The sequence below is a fragment of the Lathyrus oleraceus genome, chromosome 2 (assembly GCF_024323335.1).
Source record: "Lathyrus oleraceus cultivar Zhongwan6 chromosome 2, CAAS_Psat_ZW6_1.0, whole genome shotgun sequence".
NCBI lineage: Eukaryota > Viridiplantae > Streptophyta > Magnoliopsida > Fabales > Fabaceae > Lathyrus > Lathyrus oleraceus.
Window position 1 is genome coordinate 478,923,101 of NC_066580.1, and position 22,752 is coordinate 478,945,852.

Consider the following 22,752-nt stretch of genomic DNA (forward strand, 5'->3'; position numbering starts at 1 on the left):
ATCAAACATAAATCACGCATATTCATGCATGTTCATAAACATTCAGATATTCATGTTGCATTTTTGCCATATATCCTTTGTTTGTTGTTCCCTGCTAGGGTGATATAGATCTTTATAGATCTCCCTAAGCAGATGTCGGGTGTTTAATCTCTCCATATAGAGTCAGCCCATAAGCAGAAAATGTCTGTCTTTCCTTCTGCAGTTCCCCACTGAGATATACCCTCGTGGATGACGGTTTCTTCCGTTTCCTCCCAACACATATATTGGGATGGAGGTTCCTATGTGAGTTATATCCTCATTAGGACGTGTCTTGATTCAGTCTGTCTTTTCGGATCTTTCCTGAATTGACATTTGTCGTCTGTTCATTGTGCTTCCCAGTGGGTTGTTCCCCAGCGGAGTTTTCGGGCCTCTACCCTTATACCGGTAGTTGTAAGTCCTATTCTCCTGGCTTCTTGGAAGAACTTGTGGTTGTATACCTTTTAGTCCCCAGCCAGAGTTGTTGGTTTTCTACCTGATAGTCGGTAGTCATAAATCCTAATTCCTTACTCTCCAACAGAGTTTGTGGTCTGTTATAAACCTCATTTTTGGTTTCTCGTGCGGATTCGTGATTTATTCTATCCCCACGCAGAGTTTTTGGTTTTCTACCCCGTATTCGGTAGATGTAAACCCTAATTTGTGGTTATTCCCACCAGAGTATGGCTACTGCCCTCATACCGGTAGTCGTAAGTCCTATCTCTTCTCCCCTAGCAGTGGTAACCTTTGTGGTTCGGTCTGGTTGGTGGTGGATTTTCTGTTGTTGTGGCTTTATCCCTAACAGAGTTTTGTTCCCGGTGGTGATTTTTATCCCCAGTGGAGTTTATGGTCTTCTACCCCGTATTCGGTAGTTGTAAATCCCATGTCGCTGCGATTTTTCGCTCCAGCGGAGTTGTATCTTATGATACATGGATAATTGCCGGTTGCTAGCAATTTTATCCTCAGCTGAGTCTTTGGTTTCTTACCCAGTAGTCGGTATTGTTAAACCTCTTGTTTCCTCAGCTAGATTTTTGGTCTTCTGCCCCGTATTCGGTAGATGTAAACCCTAATCTCTCCTTTGTGGTTATCTTCATTCAATATTCGATGTTGATATTCCTTCCTGCTTTTGGGTAGTTGCTCTTGAGTAAGCACTTGTGTTCCCAGCAGTCTTCTGGATCATTGCCGGATGCTAGCAATGTTATCCTTTTGAAGTCGCCAGTGGGTCTTTTCACCGTTTGCTAGTGATTTGTTCCCCGGATCGTTGGTTGTTTATCAATGTATCCCCTGCTTTTGCGGATAATTGCCGGATGCTTGCAATTTATCCCCAGCGGATCGTCTTTCCTTTACCCTTTTTGTTGGTAATGTTGTTACTCCCTTTGATTGGTCATCATTATATGCCTGTTTGGTATCCCGATGCCTCTCTTTTCGGACGATTTATCCTTTATTAACCTTTATACCGGTTGTGGATAATCTCCCATGCGAGTATACTATCCACGTTCTGACGGTAATGGATAATATATCTCATGCACTCTTCAGTTGAAGCCTTTTGTGTTTCCCTGGTCGAGTAAGATTCGATGTTTCCCTTTGCGGAGTCGAATATTCTTGTTGTTGGATAATTGCCGGATGCTTGCAATTCATCCTTTGAGTTGTCTTTCGTTTACCCGGATGCTTGGTATCGATTGTCTCTCTTTTTGGTTAGTCACCTATTATATACTTCGGTATCTCTGGTGTCTTTTCCATTCGAGTATATTATTCACGGTCTGCCGGTAATGAATGATATGTCTCATGCGCTCTTTAGTTGGAATCCTTTGTTGATTTTCCCCACCTGAGCAAGATTCGTATTCTTTGTAGAATCGAATATTTCATCCTTTAACCAGTTTGTGTTTCGGATGTGTGTTTTGGCATATATATACCAATTCACGTTTTCGGTAGATCACCTATTATATACTTCGGTATCTCTGGTGTTTCTTACCATGCGAGTTTATTATCTACGTTCTGACGGTAATAGATAATATATCTCATGCGAGTATTCTTATCCACGGTCTGCCGGTAATGGATATTATATCTCATGCACTCTTTGGGTTTGTGTCCCCAGTTGAGTAAGATTCGTTTTCCGTCGTGGATTCGAATGTCCATCCTGTAAGTCGTTTTGCTTTTTCAAGCCCTCCTTTCGGATGATGAGTGTCTTGGCATATATACCAATTCACTTTTTTTCGGTCGGTCACCTATTATATACCTCGGTATCCCTGGTGTTCCTTCCTTTCTACTCCCTATTATGACCTTGGTCCCTTGTGGAGTTAGATTTTCCTGAGTTTTTATACCCTTTGTAGGTCTTTCTCAGATGTTGGTTGATTGATATCTCTCACCCTTATACCGGTCTTAGATATTCATTCTTCCGGAGTTTGTTACCCTTATACCGGTAACACCTCATTCCTTGCTGCTTTTCCCAGGAGAGTCTCTTTGTTAGACATTCCCCTGTGGAGTTTCCTTTGGTGATTTTACCCTTTTGCTATATGGGCGTTTCCCCCAATATATACATTTCCCGGCAGGGAGGTTCTATGTGAATCTCTTCCTGGTCCGAGTCCGGATTTTTATCCGAAGTATCCTTTATGGATAATTTGAGTCAGCTATTGTCTTTCCTATGGATTTATTTTCCTCTGGAATTCTTTATTCCCCGGTGTGAGTCCTTTGCTTCCCCAGCAAGCTCTCCAGTCCGATGTCATTTCCCCACTCGGAGTCGTGTCTTAGTCACGTTGTGTCAGTTTTGTATCCCTAATCAGAGTCGTGTCCTGTTCACGCATTCTTTTTCTTTATTATCCCCTAATAGAGTTCAATAAGAGTCTTATTAGTCGAGCCTCTGTTCCTGGTGAGTGTATTACTCCGACGGATCGTCTTTTCTTCTGTGTGAACCATATATTCTCCACAGAATTTGTCTTTTGCATGCATACATCTGCATCATGAGGTCTCTTAGGGACCAAAATTTGTCTCATTACTATTATTTAAGCCCATTCTACCGCGTCGAGATGAAGGTTTCTAAACTTCACTTCTCCGGATAGAATGACCTTAAATAGGGGCATCTGTAAGACCCCAATTTTGGCCCTAAGATCCCTCATGGCCCATATCATATCACATCATGGCCTCAAGGATCATTGCATACCCTAGCTTCCCTCCTGGTGGGTGGGATACCTTGTGAGTGTGGTTCTTGATCACCAAGCATGTATAGCATTTGTATGTCATTGCTTTTCATATGTTTACTGACCAAAAAGTACAAAAATATTGTCATTTAACCATGTTGCTTGCAGATGAAGTTAGCTAGGTCAAAGCAGTTAAATCAGGCATTGAGCAATAGATGGTGACCATTCTCGAAGAATTTGGACACCATGATTATTCATTGAGAGTTCATATAACTTGTGATATCATTTGGAATCAAGATCTCATCTGAAAGAGGCTTGGAATTCATCAGAACATGGCCCAGTCAAACAAAAGTCAACAAAAGTCAACTGTGGTCAACTGTGCATTTAATCGGGGATTGGAGGGTGTGAGATGGTTAGAAAGACCTCATTCATGTCTATATAAACTTCATTTGGCATTTCAAAGACCAAAGTTGAAGGAATTGAAGTCCGACAGAAAGTTTCCCAAAATGGAAGTGGACCTGTAATTCTCACCTGCCCAAAATGGAAAGTTTTGACCTCAAAAACAGAAGTCCAAGAAAGCTTCAAATGAAAAATTGTTCAACATGACAGATGTAGATCTTGTTCTCACCTTTCCAAAAAGTCCAAGAACTTGAAAATCCAATGTACGGTTTGCAAGATATGGCTCAGTGAATTTCAAAAAAGACCCGTAATCGGGAGGGCATAACTACCACATGGTTTATCCAAATTGCAAGTTCTTTATATGCACAAACTCCATTTAATATGTACTTCAAGGGTGCATAATTGGATTTTTCGGAAAAGGCTCCATGCAAAAGGCCATTTTTGAAGTGAATTAATTAGAAGGAGGGGCAAAATCGTCCAAAATGAGAAATATTGGGAATTTGCAAATGAGGCCAATACCAACAGCTCCCAAATGATATTTTGGACTTGTTTCAAGTGTTAATTTTCTGCTGAACTTGCTTCTAAGATTGAAGAGAGAAAATCCAAAGTGCACATAAACCATTTTACTCTAATTTTCAATTTTCACTAATTAAAATTATTATTGGATTAAGCATTGCATATATATTACTAATCCATAACAGAATTACTCTCGGATGACAATTCTCACAATCACAATTTGCACAAACACACTTCATGGCATAACAGAAAATCAAACTGAAATTCTCTCTTCTTTTTCTCAATTTTTGCTCAAGAAACTTCAATAACATTTTTGCATCAATTGATTTTTGGATTGATCTTGGAGAATTCTCTGCATATTCATCATTGTTAGGTAGTGTGAAATCTCTGTTTGCAGGTTTTGGAAGGGAAAAAGTGGAAGATTCCTTGAACGTTCTTCACCATTGAAGCAAGTGCAAGATCCATAACAGTCCGAAATTCTTGATGATCCAAGCACCTTCGAGCTACAAGAAGTGTTCCACGCACCTCCTGAAGTGATTTGCAACACCTGTTTCGCACCCTCAAGCTCCGAAATTCGCCGACTCCATTGCCGTCATCAAGAAAAGGTTGGAAATCGAAATTCGCAGTAGCTTCAATTGAGTTATGGCTGTTGTAGATTATACTTCGTAGAGTGTATATCAATTGATAGAATCGAAAATTGTCGGAAACTGTATGAGCTATTGTGAATTTAGGTTTTGTAGCAATTTCCTTCTTCGTTCGATTTGCGTTGTTTATGAATCCATTGATGAAATTGGTTGCATATTTGAGTTCCTGGTAGAAAACCGGTTCGACCGGTATGCTATTTGTTGATTTCCATGGCCGTTTGTGCGTAACCGAGATTCGCCGGCGAAGAACACCTTAGGCCGCGCGAAGAAGAAGGGACTTTCTGGAAAAAATGCTTTTCGATCTGCTTCCGTCCGCTTTCCCTTGCGATTTCGCGTTTTCGCTTGCCGGATCCAATCACAAGCTGCCACGTCTGATTAGTGGTGCGCAACGTTTTAAGCGTGGCTTCAGTAATCACACATTATGCCATTTCATTCAAAATAAATTAATTAAATCATTATTAATCCAAATCAATATTCAAATAATTATTTAAGAACTTCTAAAAATCACAAAATGCTCAAATTTAATCCAAAAAATGCAGGGATTTTTTTGTTGATCTTTAATTTTTCTCTATTATTTTATAAAAATCAAAAAGAAATAGTGCTTGGAAAAAAATATTAATTGACCTAGAGATATTCTAATGTATACATATTTTCATACACATTACCATTTTAATTATAGAAACCACATGCTATATCCAAAATAAGTGAAAATTGAAACATGGATTCTTGACTCATCTCTGGATTTTTTGACATAGGCTTGGTAATTTTTTAGCCTATGGTTTTTTATCTATGAATTATTGAAATTGGATATGTACATATGTGACATAGTTTGATAGGCTGAATTCATCAAATTGATTACCATGCTTCCCATTGGCCAATGGCCTTGAATTTTTGCATGAAGCTTATTTGACATGTTTGCTATCACTGAGAATTTTCTGGGATTTTTACAATCAATTTCCAATTTGATTCATATTTTTTCTTGCTGCCTAGCATGTTAGAGTTCCATTGGCGTAACCTTTAGCATTTATGTTGCCATATGCACATACTTAGTCCAATGACCATGAAAATTGATATGATAATTCTTAACCCCTGTAGCTATCTTTTAGCTTTGGTCCCATGTATTTCCAATGAACCATTGCTGTTTACCATCTAATTGAAATTGGTGCATAATTTGGACTTCATTTGATGTAGTTTTTGCATGCTGTACCATGTTTAATTAATTCCTATTAATCTATTAGTCCAAATGACTTGAAAATTAACATGTGGCTTGCTGAATGTCTTCTGGTTAGAACATAATTTTTGTGGATTTTTTTGGTGCCATTTTGGCATTTATTTGAATATGATCTTGCTGGTTGTTTGTATGAGACTCCACATTGCACCTTTTGCCTTCCATGTTGCATAAATTAAAATAGGTGTATAGTTTGAATATGGGACCAATTGGGATCCCTTTGTTATTGATATTACTTGAATTTGACCATAAATTGGCTGCTGTTTTTAAGATTTTTCCATCTTTTTGACCTTAGGCTAGTCCTAGTGGTCATGTTACTTACATTTGAAGTTAATTGTGCCTTTTCAGGTTAAGGAGTTAATGATTAAGGAATTTGCTCCACATTATGGATTGTGTTACTTGACACATATGACTAATGTATTTGTTTTGTAGGATGTTTGGTTCATGTGAGCCTTGTGCTATGCACATCATTATTTGTATAATTGTACTTTGTTAATTGATTCTTATGTTGTTATCTGTTTATGAACGGGATGCTGATTTTATTGGATTGTTTCCAGGTACCCTTTAGTCGCTCAGTTCTCTTAAGAACTTGCTTTGCTTTGCTTAAATAGCAACTTGCATTGAGGTATAGAACCTTCTTCTTCATGTAGTCTGGAGACCCGGTCTGTTATTTGACCGGGCAAATTGTCTGAAGTCCTCCTTAAGAGGCATTGATTGTGTATGTTTATATTTGTCCCAAGCAGGAAAAGTCCTCATTTTGAGGCAATTGGTGGAAGGTAGAGATAAATAGCCTATCTCCCACTATTCAGTGAGTCTTCTCATTGCTCCCATTACATGGTTGTAGCATTGAGATCCCAACCCAAGATCTATCGAGTCTAATCGGGGAAAGAGTTCCATCTTTCTGAACTCCCCCACATTCTTATATTTACATGCTCTCTCGGACATGAGATAGAAGCAATGAGGCACACCCCTCATATCCTTTCATCTGCTTCACCTGAGCCCCTCAATGGCCAGGTTAAGAGCGACACTTACCTATTACAGTGGACTTTCATAGTCAAACCCTTTTTGATTGAGCCTCCTTGTGTGGTTATAGAGTGTGCTACCTGATTATTTGTGATTTATTACTCATTTGTACATGATTGATTGCTTGCCTTAGTGCGTTTACCATCATTCATTGCTCCTTGTAGCATGTCCATTATGTCATTTGTCCTTGTGACATTGTTTGCTTACCCATTGAGGAACCAGTTATAAGTCCCTGTAAGGTGGCATCTGTTCCCATGACATGGAAGGGGTAGAGTGTAAGACCTCATTGGTCACTCATACCCATTGCCTTGAGCATTGTTGTTGTATGTGAGGATCCATTGTAAGTCCCTGTGAGGTGGCATTTGTATTCCTAGGATCATACTGTGGAGGTTAACATAAGTCCAGATGGATTGGCAGTTGATTTCCCTGTTTTGTTTTTTTGTTTTATTCTGATGGAGATTAGTGTAAGTCCATAGAGTGGCTTCTGATATCCTTACTTGTTTTAGGAGACAGGTATAAGACCATTGAGTGGCATCCAGTATCCGCTTTTATTGACTTTCATCTGTTACCATGTACATACCATTGCTCAGTTGTAGCCTATTCCTAAGGACCCACTTGAATCATCTTCTATATGATTTCAAGAGGCGGACCCTTCTAAGAAGTTTTACATACCCACCATTCCGTTCATCTCATTGTGTCCTACCTTTTCACACATGTTTTAAAACTCTGAAATAAGTGTTGTGCAAACATTCTCACCTTCTTTCCAAATTAGAAACTTGGACCTTAAGTCCATGATTTTTCCAAACTTCATTTTTGTAAATACTTCATTTTGAATTGACTTTAATCATACTTTGACCTTTTTGTAAATAATCCAAATAACTTCACCCATTCAAGTGATTTTGTGGCTTTGTCCATGCTTGTTAAGTCTTTATACATTAGCTATAGGTTTGATTTACCCTAGTTGGTTGATATTAATCTCACCTATTTGTCCTTAGTAGATGAATTGTAAGTCTTCCTTGCCTATTATAGGGTTAACCCCTCTCTGGCAAGTGGAAGCTTTTCTCACATGGTGGACTAGTTGTTATACAAGGTTGAGTTTTCTCCCGTGGGTAACGTAAGACCTTTAAGCTTGTGTTTTAAAATTGGATCCACTAACTTTTGGAAGTTTTTAGCCGAACTACGGCGTTTTGATCCTTACCTTTGATGGAAGGTACGTAGGCAGCGGGTTCATCCGTTCAAACCCAATAATTAACATGTACATTCTTTCCTCATCATCCCAATCATGTTTGCACATCACTTATGTCAATAACAAATAAATATTTTCAAACAACAAAGTGTGAAAAGGGCTCCCTAGGAGTACCTAGGACGTGATGGGTGCCTAACACCTTCCCTTTGCGTAATTTACCCCTTACCCCGATCTCTGATCTTTTTATTGGTTTTCTACGTGTAAAACTTCTTAGGCTTTTGTTCGCTTTTTAGCCAGTCCTTAGGATAAATAAAAGTGCGGTGGCGACTCTATGTTCATTGTATACTTTGCTTATGATTTAATTGATAGATCATATAGTAACGAATACACCGCTACAGAGATCAATAACAGAAACCGAAAAGACGCAACTGTTCAGAAACGGTTACGTCGGTTGGGAAAGGATTCAACTGTTCAAAAGAAAATTTCGAACAGGGCACTGCCCCGCACCCCGCCAAGGGCTTCGCCCCTTGGAACCCCGTTTCAATTATTCGCATTCAATTATACGTTGGCTCGACGAGCGTGCACTCCACACTACCCCTAACTCGTTTCCAAGTTTTAACGCATAATTGCATCGCCCTGTAGTAAATCACATTACTACTAAAATACATTGATGATACTAAAATCACCAACAAATCCCCCCCATTTTAGTGTAATCCTTGATTTACTCAGTATATACAATAATATATACAAGGGTATAACACACAGGTATAACGATCAAACAAATGCATAAATGAAAATGTCTTGCGATTGAATTTTCATCTTAGTACAAATACACATTCCAAATACTCGAAAATCGGGGTGTCATAGCGATTGAACCCGTCAATCCATTTGAGTGTCTGAAGATATAGTACACATATGTTTCTTACAATACTCTACTATTCATACTTGGCACTTTACAAGCCATGTGTCCTTATCCATTAATAAACATATAGGAAGCCAAGTCCAAGCTTCTTGAAGCGGCAAAACTTCATGCTCACATAGGTGATTCTTTTAATCTTGCACCTGCATTTGCAATTTCCCAAAAGAACCATTAAGAAGATATAATTCAACCTAGCCATCACTTGCAGGTCTGAGCACATACCTTGGGAAGATAAACACAATTGCTCCAATCTCTAACTATGATCTTTCCACATTGAATTCTGCTTCTAATGTTGTATTAGAAGGGAATTGGGTATACCATAGCTAATAGATTTAAATGGACTTTAATCCCATCCCAATTACCGACTTCTTCACTAAGTCTCTAGCTAACCCCTTCGTCAAGTGGTCAGCTAAGTTTTGTTGCGACCGAACAAACTCAATAGATATCACCCCATTCATGATTAATTCCCTAATCATACTATGTCTAACACCCAAATGTCTAGACTTTCCATTGTATATTTGACTATAAGCTTTAGCCAATGTGGCAGTACTATCACAACGGATAGAAATTGGTGATATCGGTTTAGGCCATATCGGAATCTCATATACCAAATTCCTTAGCCATTCCGCTTCTTTACCAGCAGCAGCTAATGCTACAAACTCAGATTCCATTGGGGAACCAGTTATACATGTTTGCTTCTTGGAAGCCCATGAGATGGCACCTCCCCCAAGCAAGAACATCCATCCACTTGTAGAGGATGAATCTTCAGCATTATTTATCCAACTAGCATCCGAATAACCCTCTAACACCGAAGGAAATCCCATATATGACAATCCATAATTCATTGTACCCTTCAAGTACTTGAATACCCTAGTTATCGCATGCCAATGATGTCTACTAGGATTACTAGTAAATCTGCTCAACTTTCCAACCGCATAAGCAATATCCGGTCTAGTGTTAATCATAGCATACATAAAAGAGCCTATAGCTTTTGAATATTCGAGTTGATCCACAGGTTTACCTGTATTTGGCATAAGCTTTTCTCCCGGATCCATGGGAGTACTTACTGGAGAACAACTTTCATAATTGAACTTCTTGAGTATTTTCTCAATGTAATGAGATTGCGTAATTACAATCCCCTTATTCTCCCGTTTAATCTTAATACCAAGAATAACGTCCGCTTCTCCCATATCCTTCATGGAGAACTTTGATGACAAGAAATTCTTCGTTTTATCAACTTGATTTTGGTCGGTGCCAAAGATCAACATGTCATCAACATATAAACAAATGAAAACTCCTTTACCGGAAGTATCAAATTTGCTATATACACATTTGTCAGCTTGGTTTAGAATGAAACCATTAGACAAAACAACCTCATCAAACTTTTGATGCCACTGCTTCGGAGCTTGTTTCAGCCCATACAACGACTTAACTAGCTTACACACTTTATGCTCATTACTAGGCATTACAAATCCTTCAGGTTGCTTCATATACACTTCTTCCTCCAAATCACCATTCAAAAATGCTGTTTTGACATCCATTTGATGAATCATTAGATTATGAATAGCCGCCAAGGCAATCAATAATCTAATAGTAGTGATACGGGCAACAGGAGCATAGGTATCGAAATAATCAATCCCTTCCTTTTGTCTGAAGCCTTGGATAACTAATCTAGCTTTAAACTTGTCAATTGTACCATCGACTTTCATCTTCTTTTTGAAGATCCATTTGCAACCCAATGGTTTGCAACCTGGTGGTAAATCAGATAATACCCAAGTATTATTTTCCATGATAGAACCAATCTCTTCGTCAATTGCTTCTTTCCAAAAAACAGAATCTCGAGATTTCACAGCTTCATCATACGTTCTTGGATCCTCCTCTATACTATAGCAATAATAGTATTGAGTGTCAATCTGATCCTTTGATCCCTCAACTAAATATAGTTGAAAATCAGATCCATAAGATCTAGATTTTCTAGCTCTTTTGCTCCTACGGGGTTCAAGTGTCTCACTTGGCACATCATTTGAATGATCATCCCTTAGAGATTCATCTGAATTAGGTATAGAGTCCTTTGGTCTAGGTATAGAAGAGAAACAATTCTCATCAAATATGGCATCTCTCGATTCTATAATTATGTTAATAGAAATCGAGTCATTAGGTTCTATAACATAAAACCTATAGGCCTTGGAGTGCTCAACATATCCAACAAAGATGCAAGCTACACCCTTTTCACCCAAAGTTTTCCTTTTTGGGTCCGGGAGTCTAACCACGACCCTACAACCCCAAACACGTAGAAATGTTAAGTTGAGTCGTTTCTTATACCAAAGTTCATATGGGGTAGTCTTGTTCCTTTTATTAGGAACCCTATTTAACAAATAGCAAGTCGTTAACATAGCTTCTCCCCAAAACCCTTCACTCAAACCAGAGTAAGATAACATGGCATTCACCATTTCCTTAAGCACTCTATTTTTCCTTTCAGCCACACCATTTTGTTAAGGTGTATAAGGTGCCATAGTCTCATGAATGATTCCTACGGATTGGAAAAATACAGGATCATAATATTCACCACCTCTATCTGTACGTAATGTTTTAATCAACACATTCTGTTGCACTTCAACTTCAGTTTTATAAATTTTGAATTTATCTAAGGATTCGTCCTTAGCGTGCAGTAAATAAACATAGCAGAATCTAGATGCATCATCTATGAAAGTGACAAAATATTTTTTATGTCCTAATGATGAAGTAGCATGCAAATCACATAAATCACTATGTATCAACTCAAGAATGACAGATTTCCTTGTTATACTTTTAAAAGGTTGCCTAGTGATCTTTGTTAACATGCAAGTTTTACAATTTTCTACATTTTTATCAAAACCGGGAATTAAATCATCTTTAGACATTTCATGCATTCTTTTATAATGTACGTGTCCTAGACGAGCATGCCATAACGATTAATTGATAACATTCGAAGAGGACATAAATACAGAACCAGAATCATTAGGAACTTCATTCAAATTCATCATAAACATACCATTATTATAACATCCAAATCCTACAAACACACCAGACTTCGATAAAACATATTTATCGGATTCACACACTTGATTGTATCCAAGCTTATTTAACACAGGACCAGAAATTAAATTCTTACGTAGTTTAGGAACATACAAAATATTAAACAAAGTAATAGTCTTTCCAGAACTGAATTCTAGCACCACGTTTCCTTTGCCTTCAACGGGAGCGAAGTGATCATCTCCCATGTAGAGGACAGAACCATCTTCCACTGGAACAAGAGTCTTGAACCAGAAACGATCCTTGCAAAGATGTGTTGTAGCACCAGAATCAATCCACCACGCGATAGCATCATCCTGCACATAGAATTCTTCAGAATTTAGTGAAACCGAATGTTTAATCAAACTATTCAAATCACGAATTGATTTCTGGCCTTGGTTTTCGGATTGGTCCTTAGACCCCTTTCCTGAACCACTTGCATTCGCGTTATCATGCTTTTTTCCGGAACGACAATCCTTCTTGAAGTGGCCTGTTTTGCCACACTTCCAGCATTCTAGTTTCGGTTTCTTGCTAGCACCGAAACTGCCCTTATTGTTCTTGAAATCACGCTTCTTTCCTTTGTTTTTTTTGTTATCGTTCTTACCACCCTCTTCGACCATATTAACCGAGGGTCCAGCAATTTCTTTGCCTTTTCCTTTGTCATCCTCCTGCGCTCTTAGAGATTCTTCTATGCGCAAGTGACTTCCAAGTTGGATCAAAGACAGTTCGTCTTTTCCATGCTTCAGATTGTGTTTGAAATCCTTCCACGAAGGAGGCAACTTGTCTATGATGCTTGAGACAGATATTGTTTCATCCATCTTCAATCCGTGTTGTGTGAACTGTCCAAGGATTCAGAGGAGTTCATTGAATTGTTCCATGACAGACCTTGATTCAACCATTTTGTAATTGTTGAAATCGGTTACCAGGAACTTTTTACTGGATGAGTCCTCTGCCATGTACTTGGATTCGAGACAATCCCACAATTCCTTTGCAGATTCTATATTTTGATAAATATCAAATAAGGGATCAGACATACCGTTAAGAATGTGCCCTCTGCATATGTAGTCGTCGTTCTCCCATTTTGATCTGCGTCTCAGATTTTCAACCGTGTCTTCCTCCAGAAGTTCTGGAATCGGTGTAGACAGGACGTGCACCACCTTCAACGTTGTCAACATGAAATGCATCTTCTTCTGCCAACGCCTGAAGTCTTGTCCTTGAAACTTGTCCAATTTTCCGAAGTTTGTAGTCATCTCCTTGACGGTGCTTCCTCCAGCCATGATTATCAGAAAGTACTTTGTTCATTTGTTAGAGAATCGGGTATGATAATCCTGAATAACTTCGAAGAATCGTGTTCGTACACTTTCCGAACAAAGTATTTCGACCCTATTCTTGTCTGGGTTCACGAAATCTTTGTGGGGATAATTCTTGAAGAACAATTTGTTTCTGCAAAGAGAAATGTTCAGGAATGTAGAGAGAAAGTTTGGTTTCGTTGTCCTCTTTTAAACTGAGGCCAAATGACTCCTTATATAGGAGATCAATAACAGAAACCGAAAAGACGCAACTGTTCAGAAACGGTTACGTCGGTTGGAAAAGGATTCAACTGTTCAAAAGAAAATTTCGAACGGGGCGCTGGCCCGCACCCCGCCAGGGGCTTCGCCCCTTGGAACCCCGTTTCAATTATTCGCATTCAATTATACGTTGGCTCGACGATCGTGCACTCCGCACTACCCCTAACTCGTTTCCAAGCTTTAACGCATAATTGCATCGGCCTGTAGTAAATCACATTACTACTAAAATCACCAACACTACTATCCGCACCTAGTTCATGGCGCTACAGTAAACAATACCTTATTTGAAGATGGTGAAGCAGAAACTTATTCAATGGCTACAAGTTTTGATCGTTGTTACATTATTATCTGGTTTATGAATAAGTACTCTTGGAGAAGAATCTGGAACTCCTAAATTAAATTACCAATCATTTATTCCATCAATGTTAGTCATCCAATGCCTGTAAAAACAACTGTAATGGTAAAACGTTACAACCAATGGTAAAAAGAATGCAAAGCATTTGTTATGATAAAGTGGAGATTCAATCTGCACTTCTTCACCTCACTAAAACTAAGTGTTGGTTTAACTGTTAGGCTTATTGAACTAAAATAAAAAATATAATTCATTTTGTGTATTCCTTTGGTTAATGATCAAGAACTCTCACATTCTGCAGCTATAAACTTGAATGTAATTTACACAAAGCATATGTATTTATATTTATCTATTAACATTTGGCAACACATTGATGTCTCTAGAACCTAAACTAAGCCACTCATTTATCCTACCCTCCTGATGATTTACAATTACAATTGGAGTGTGAAAATGAAGGCATTGCCGCATTTGATCGATCAATATTCTGCCGACGAAAACAGCCTAGTGAGGAAACATTCCCTACACAATAACCCCCTGGTCCAAAGTTCCTTTGAACATTGATTTATCTTTTGCAGTCAACCAGTCAGGTATCAATCTTTGTACCGGGTTCTTCATTCACATATTGTCTCTCGCACACACAAGAGCTGGGAAATTCTTGATAGTCGCGTCCAGGCCTCATCTCGTCTGGCTCTCCCAAGAATCCTCTTTGGCAAGCCTTAACCTTTTTGGAGAAGGTATGCCAATCCATCTGATGCCTCCCGGCAAAAAGCGTGCTAAGCTTCTTTGCGTTCGGTCTAATTGTTCTTTTGTGACCCATATATCTCCTATTATTAACAGAAGAAAGTTCAACAGGTTAACAAAAAGTAAAAGATTGAGGAAAAAACTGTAGGCAGTAAAAGTAATTAATACTAATTACAACACATAAAAGCACATTTGCATGACAACTTAGATGACCCTACTTTTGCATCAAGTTTGGACAGTTTGGAATTTTTTGTTTATGAAAGGAGCCAATCCATATTCCATACACAAACTTTACAGAAAACCCCTGTAACAAGTTATACTTTTTATATGAGAATTTTTACAGAAACCCTATGTAACAAGTTATACTTTTTATATAATTTTTGCTTTAGCCAAAGAAAAAAAAGTTAACTCATAACACTTTTATAAATGAAGGATTTGAAAAGGAATCGTAAATAAGGAAATTTACGTATCCTGAATTATTGATTAATAAGGAAAAGGAATGGTTGTATATTCTTACCTTCGACCAGCAAGAATCTTGGCCATGTTGCCATTGTTGTTGGTGACAAATACATCACTTTCATCACAAACGATGTAGTCTACAGCAGCAAGGCGGGATGAGAACGGAAGGAAAGGTTTCAGCTCTTCATCAGCAAGCATTTCCTTTGTATAGATGTTGGGGAAAAGATCTTTGAGAGGCTGCATAGTCTCGTCCCCTCCGTATATCTCTCCCGACGCAACATAGAGGTATGTGTCATTTGTAAAACCAAGTGCACGCAACATCAAACCCACTTCATGAGGAGTAAGAGGACATTTCCCTCGCTTACGTTCTCCATCTGCACTCAAATCCTGTTTTATCACGAGGCAACAATTCATTCATTTTGTATCAATATAAAGATAAATCAGATTCAGATTTAAGAAGTATTACATAGCAAAATAATTTGTACTTAGAAAGCAAGGTTGTAGTCTTACAGGTAATGTTGTCCACCTTTTTCTGATTTCACCAAGCTCGTTTCTTTCTTTATCTCCACCACCAAAATAACAACTTGAAAATGCTAGCATATCTGGTTCAAACCTGCAATAAATCAAATATTGAACAAGGTTGTTAGGGGTAATTAATTACCATGGATCCTCCGCACATCCTAAACTCTTGCCATCTATTCCATTTCAAACTTCGGAATGAAACAAGTTGTTAATAATATATTAATTTTAATGAGTTGCATTGCATGAGAACGATGGTTTTGAGGTTCCGATGCACCACAAACCCAAGGCATAACTAAACAAACACTTCGAAAAGTTTGCATTTATTCGCACTATTAAATGACTTTCAATTTCAAAACATTGTAAAGAAGTTGTGAAGAAAAGAAAAACATCAAACAAACCTCAAATGGACTGCTATGAACCGACGAGCCATCTTTTGCATTCTCATAACAATTGTTTGACCAAGTTCTTGTATAGGTTTTGTAAATCTCAAAGCATGATAATTAACACGGCATCTTAGTTTTTGCAGCTCGTCATCAAGGTGATTCGCAAGTCTAAAGTCAAACTTTGTCAATTGTACAACCTGCGAAATCTCCTAAATGTTAGTTACTAGATCACCTTTACCAAAGCCAAAATTCACAGAAACACTGCAAATTGACAAAAACTAATTACTTAGTTTCATAAAAATAATTTAATGAACCAAAACAACCATTAAAATACAAAATAAAAATCAGGGAAGTCGCCACACCTGTCGTCTCAAAAGTATTGGCAAAACTTGATCAAGATAATAATCAGGCTCTGATTTCCTTGGGACGCGCATTGTATATGGGGGTTTTTCCATTGACCTCATCACCTTATCAGGAACTCTTTTGACAATAGTAACATCTTTTGCGAGATAAGAAATGAACCAATCAACATCAAAAATATTGATAAAGTCACTGCATTCAAATTTCAAACAAAGGTGTGCTTATTAAATGAACTACTTGAACTTGATTCTAATAAGGACAGCATGATAGAATCTGCAGATTACCTGTCATCCTTCCAAAAAGAATGATGATCCAACTCAGGTACAACCAGCGTAGCATTAAGAATCCGTGCAACAACTACAGCATCTGTTATCTGAATGAAGAATCAATCATTATTGTCATTTCCACGGAAAAAACTTATTCATTATTATTAAAAATAACTTAATTTATCTGCATGACTATGCAAGAGAACCTAAGAAAAAGGCCCATATTCACAAAAAAACAACTGAATCAGAGCCAACTAGTTACGAGGAAAGTGTATAAAACTATAGGGGAGCAACTGAGATGGCAGATCCTAAACAAAATTCTCATTTCAGGACCTAGCATATTATAAAACGTGTGTCCTACTTACCCCGGTTCTTTGTTGATTCAATCCTCCACTAGCTGCAATAAGCAAGTAGCCATTTGACATCTGCTCAGGCACAGCAGCTATATTATCCGGTTGTGAAAATAAGAAAGTTAGCAATGGAAAAGTTAGTATATTACTCAACTCATTCTTAAGAAGATCATCACTTCACAAGCAAATCAAAATACAAAACGGAGGCTGTTAAATCTATTGACAAGTTTACTAGCACAACCCACCACAAATAAAACATGCCATAAAGTATAAACCGGATGTTCAGCACACAAAAAGGGCTACGCTAAAAAAGTGCTTCTCAAGAACAATATTTGTTTCACTTGCACTCAGACCCAGTTTGGATAAACAACTTAATTTGCAGTTTATAGCATAAGTACTTATCATAATAAGCGTTTATGTATAAACTCTTTCGATAACAAAAGATATAACAAAGTTACAATGTTTTTGTATAAGCTATAAATTGTTTTCATAAAGTATCCCGAGATGAGAACTTTTGAAATTAAGCTGAAAATAACTTATTAACATATCATAAGCTCTTTTCACAAGTTCTCCCAATTAGTCTCACAAGTGCTTATACCAGGCCATAAGCTCAAATAAATAAGTTAATTCAAACAGACCCTCAATACATACATATTTAGAATTATAGTATGTTTACAATGTCATCCATGCCTTAAATGCATTTCAAAAAACTACCGAAAAAAACACAATCACTTAACCAGTTAGCCAATGCAACAAACTAAGGATGAAAATAAACAAAAACACATTTAGAAGTTAATCGAGGAAGAAACTCACGAGCATAATCGCGCCCTCTGTCACTACACCCATAGTAGTATTTAGACAATTTAGATTTCCAAATATCAATTGGGGCACGGTAATTACCATCCTAAAAAAAAAGGCAAAATCAATTAATCCTCAGAATAACCAATCAAAATCAAGCATTTATGATTAACACAAAACAGAAAAGTAATAAAAGAGAAAGATGATTAACAATACCAATCTAGAGTAGAAATTAGGATGAACCAATCGATGAGAGTACCATTCGAGATCAGAAAGCATGTGACCAGTAAAAAGCGAAATTAAACCCAAAATGAAAAGCATGAAACCACAAACAAGAGACCAAGAGATCGTGATTGTTTTCCTTTGTTGTTGAGAACAAACATGTTTCTTTTTGTTGTTTGGTAACAGAGCTAGGTTCGTCGATAACATTCCTAAACTCCAAGCTTTCCCTACACTCACACCCATATTGAGCTTCGGAGGAAATTAGCTTCGGAGTTAGGTTAGGGTGACAAACACAAACCCAAAACCCAAACCCTCATGGATCGTTTTTAGTAATGTAGGAAGTGATTAGTGAGGGATTAATTAATAACTAGTTATTAGTAGTAATGTGGGAAGATGAACCCTAATTAGTATGAACATGAATTGTGGAGTGAAGAAAGAAACAGTAGTGTACTACGTTGTTCCGTTTGATTCGGTTTGGTTTGTTGTTGTTGTTGAGATGGGAGTGAAGGGGTTATGGAGAAAGGTAACAACACAACAAACAATAGTCCTTTCCTATAAAGCCAAATATTTCTTTTTTGTTTTTCTCTAATGTTATTTTGTTTTTCTAAGAAGAAGTTATTCAATAAAAAGAGAAGATATATTAGAAAACGAATTTAAAATGTTAGTCTAAATAAATAAATAAAAATGATCATGTAGTGGTGGTGCCTAAGATGGGAAATGTAATTTTGTTTGTTAATAGTGGTAATGTGGGGTGAGGTGAGAATAGTAAAGAGTATGAATGGAGTAACGTGCAATCTGAATGGGAAAGAATATACTAGAAGTGGAAGTGGATGGATACATCACATTACATTACATAAAACTTTATGGAAAATAGTAACGTGTGTGTTAATTAACACCATGAACTCAATTAGAGATTATTCTGTATTGTTTTACTAGCATATAGAGACAAGTTTATTTTTTCGGGCTTAAAACGGATGAGAATAATTGCTCCAACGCCGGATAGAGTGCCGACTTCATTAGTGGAGTACTAGAAATATAATAATGTCAATTGTTTGTAGGGTTTAAAGAGTGAAAATGGATTATGAAAAACAAAGTTCGCAGACAAATGTCACCCTCCAGTATAACAACCGTTTATAGGGAAAATAACTAACATGCGTAGCTGGCTTCGAGAGTAGCTTAATTAATATACCATTCTCTCAAAAGAATAGGCAGTGTCTTAATTAAGTTTGGTGAGGTTCTTAAGAAAAATTATATATACACCCCCTCTATTACTGTTACAAGTAAAAAAAAATTATATATATTTAACTGTTAATTTATTAAATTTATACGATTAAATGTATAAAAAAAAATAATTTTATTTATAATAAAGTGTATGTTATTTTAATAATAAAATTAATATTATTTAGTAAAATATTATTTATTAAAAATAATTTATTAAAATAGGATATTTATTTTTTCTTAGAAGGTTATAAGAAAAATAAATTAAACTCTTAAAAAATTATTTTTATACAAGTGAGATAAAGAGAACAAAAAAGAACGTGAAAATTGTGTAAAAAGAAAAAGAATCCCAATAAATTTCATATTCCCAAAGTTGGATGAAGTTGTATAATGTTTTATATTGACGCAGTCACACTATTAGTAAATTGATGCAATCGCACGGTCATAGATTTTTGGTCGTTTGATTCAGATCTAAAAATCTAGATTTAATGCCAATATTTTTAGTTATACAGTAGATATTAAATATGCATTATTAAAAAACATTAGATCAAAATTAGACTTTCATCAATATTCTATGTGACTACAAGAAATGTTAACTTCAGAGAATCTTATTTCAGAGAATCTTATTTTGTTTTATTTGAAGTAACATGTTTGACTCAATATAAGTGAGATTATGTGAAAAGGTAGAAGATTTTAAAATAAAATAAGAAAAAAGAGAAAAATTAAAATAGTACCATAAAAATCTAAGTTTGATAAGAAATAGTTTTTGTCTCTCACTCAAATTTTAGTTCAAACTTAGACTATTCAATGGTTAAGATAAATTAGAAAATCTATTATGTATTTTTAAAAAAAGTCGGGTGAAATGACTCTCGATATCATAGGTTACACTACACACTTACAAAAAATGATTATAAGAGTTTTAATGCAAATTGTGCCAACTTTTGAATATAGTTTGAATTTGAAAACATAACTTTTGAAATGTGTTATTGTCATTAAAATTAGTTTAGTAGAGTAACAAATTTTTTGCAACCTATGTGTCATCACATGAGGGAAAATAATGATTTGGGTTTGATAGTGTGTTAATTTCATTTATGTGACTCGTCTAAGTTTAAAATAGATGAACTTATTACTTATAAATCAAGCGATTAATAGTATTTTAATTGAATTAAATTAGTTTGTAATATAATGTCACCGAGCACACTAGGTGTTATGTTTTGTGGATTTCACTTTAGTTTTCATGTGCGAATTTAGTTTTTGTGATGCATACATGACTATCAGAAGTTGATTAGAGTTGCAACATCAAAGTAATAGTTGAAACGTAAAGAATTATATAATAAAGAACTTGTTTTGAGTTGGCGTAAAAAGGATAAGGATAAAAAACTCTACGAAAAAGGACAATCAATTATCACAACATGTACCAAGACATATAAAAGAATATGCCTTATTTCATGGGTCAAGATTTTATGGATAAAAGATATTGTCTCAAGTACTAAGAAGGGAACTTTAAAATGAAACAAAACCTTACATAAAAAGATAGGAGTAACTTTAACTACCGCTTGAATAAGAAAGATTTGGTTGCATACCTACCACTTTTCAACCCATCTCCATATTTTGCTAACAGCTGACGTCGAGAGTCACTACATCAAAGTCACATGCAATTAGAAAATTATAAGGGATTGTTATGACTTCTTAGGTTTATCATATTTATATTTTTTTACTTAGAAATATGTAATATGAATTCTCAATTATTAATGGTTTTTAAGCTCGCCATGAGTAAAATGTCTTTTGTTAAATAATGTGAAGTTCATTGAACATGTTTCCTTTCTAATTTGATTAAATTTGGTATTATGGCATGTTAAGTTCTTATATCTTTATGCTTTATATTTAATTCCTACTCTAATCAACTAGATGTTTATGCTATATTTTTAAATCTTAGTCTGATCAACTGTATATATATTTTATATGTTTATGTATCTTACCAAATTCTCTTACCTTTTTTATTCATGAATTATTTTATCATTTTATATGATCAATGAAAAGTTTAAACAAAAGTCCTCATGGGATCCATATATTTTTTATCCCTTAATATTGAATTGAATTGAATGCATATAGATGTAAAATAGTTCAACCAATAGCGTACCAAACCTTTGTGTTGCACCATTGGTTGGGGTGGTCATGGAAAATTTTGATATACGAGTGTTAGTGGATCATGGAAATTATTATGACATCATATACATCGAGTTATTCCATGTCCTACAATTCAGTATAACTTTTTAAACCTATAATAAAAGTGATCACCATCAGTTCAACAACTTTTCTATTAAACCTTGAGGTTACGAGGAGTTATTATCACCTTCGTAAAATAGAGGACAAGAAAAAACATAAAAACTCAATTTTTGGTAATCGACTACAAGTTTGTGTATAAATGCATAATAGGGCGGCCTACACTAGTATAGTTATGTGCAATATCTTCAAACATTTATTTAAAAATGAAGTACCACGCAGAAGAAGACAAGGTAACAATTATCAATGTTGAGGCATGCCACTTATGTTCCGCACATTGCTAAAGAATTATGAAGAAAAAGAAGAACCTGAGATTTATGAAACATTCAGAGAACCCATGCTCAAAGAGTTTGTAGATCTAAAACTGATTATTTTAACACTCTTCTAGAGTCATAACCCACAAGTTATGATAATGAAGACGAAGAAGCATTTCCTTTAGATGTAAGAATGAGGATTGAGCGGCCATAACAAAATATATATTTTTTTAGAAGTTTGTGGAGGACATGTATTTCAAAGATAGTTAGAAAATGGTCACCACACTATCTCAACCAAATAACATGCAAAAAATATCAATAATGATAGATGAAATGTGATACATATTCGATATGACATTAAAACATGAACCAGAACAAAAATATTTACTTCATAAGAGTTGTATTTTGGAAATGTTGAAGGAAGATGATTGGTTGGACATAACCATACTACAATTTTGGTGCTCATAAGTATAATTTTTTACAGTGATTTCAATTTATATTCATAGTTCTCATACTTTAACATCAAGATTTGATTTTTGCATTAAATTTTAGGTACATGCATGAGATGTTTCTTGAAATGGACTTAAGCTAGTATTGTTTCTTAGACCCTTTCAAAATTCAATTTAAACAATGGGTAGTAAACACTATCACGACGTACATACACAATAAGTTGATTGATGACAACAAATAATGTTACATGAGACCATCTTATCATGCGTGAGTATATATTAATTTGTGTTTTCGTTTATAAATCAAATTTATACACATTATTGATGATTCTTAATGCTTATGCGACTCACATTGGCAACTAGTTATTATATATTTGAAGCAAAATATTATACTTATGTTATGCTTCTTATATCA

General features: G+C 36.0%; 1 protein-coding gene across 1 annotated transcript; it reads right to left on the reverse strand.

Moving 5' to 3' along the window:
• Nucleotides 1-14,346: 14,346 nt before the first annotated feature.
• Nucleotides 14,347-18,737, reverse strand: LOC127120608 (O-fucosyltransferase 29). Its single transcript, XM_051051112.1, has 9 exons — nucleotides 18,128-18,737; nucleotides 17,927-18,017; nucleotides 17,129-17,205; nucleotides 16,782-16,870; nucleotides 16,500-16,689; nucleotides 16,153-16,334; nucleotides 15,743-15,845; nucleotides 15,291-15,619; nucleotides 14,347-14,856 (listed from the first exon to the last, which is right to left on the reverse strand). Exons 1-9 carry the CDS (start codon nucleotides 18,374-18,376, stop codon nucleotides 14,616-14,618), a joined length of 1,551 nt encoding a protein of 516 aa, XP_050907069.1. The 5' UTR covers nucleotides 18,377-18,737; the 3' UTR covers nucleotides 14,347-14,615.
• Nucleotides 18,738-22,752: the final 4,015 nt, after the last annotated feature.

Bases quoted from the DNA above. Each gene is read 5' to 3' on its own strand.
- LOC127120608 (XM_051051112.1), bottom strand. From the start codon at position 18,376: ATGGGTGTGAGTGTAGGGAAAGCTTGGAGTTTAGGAATGTTATCGACG. The intron at 16,871-17,128 runs GTAAGTAGGACA...TTCTTCATTCAG, and splicing joins TGAATCAACAAAGAACCGGG to ATAACAGATGCTGTAGTTGT. The intron at 15,846-16,152 runs GTTTGTTTGATG...GATTTATTGCAG, and splicing joins TTCATAGCAGTCCATTTGAG to GTTTGAACCAGATATGCTAG.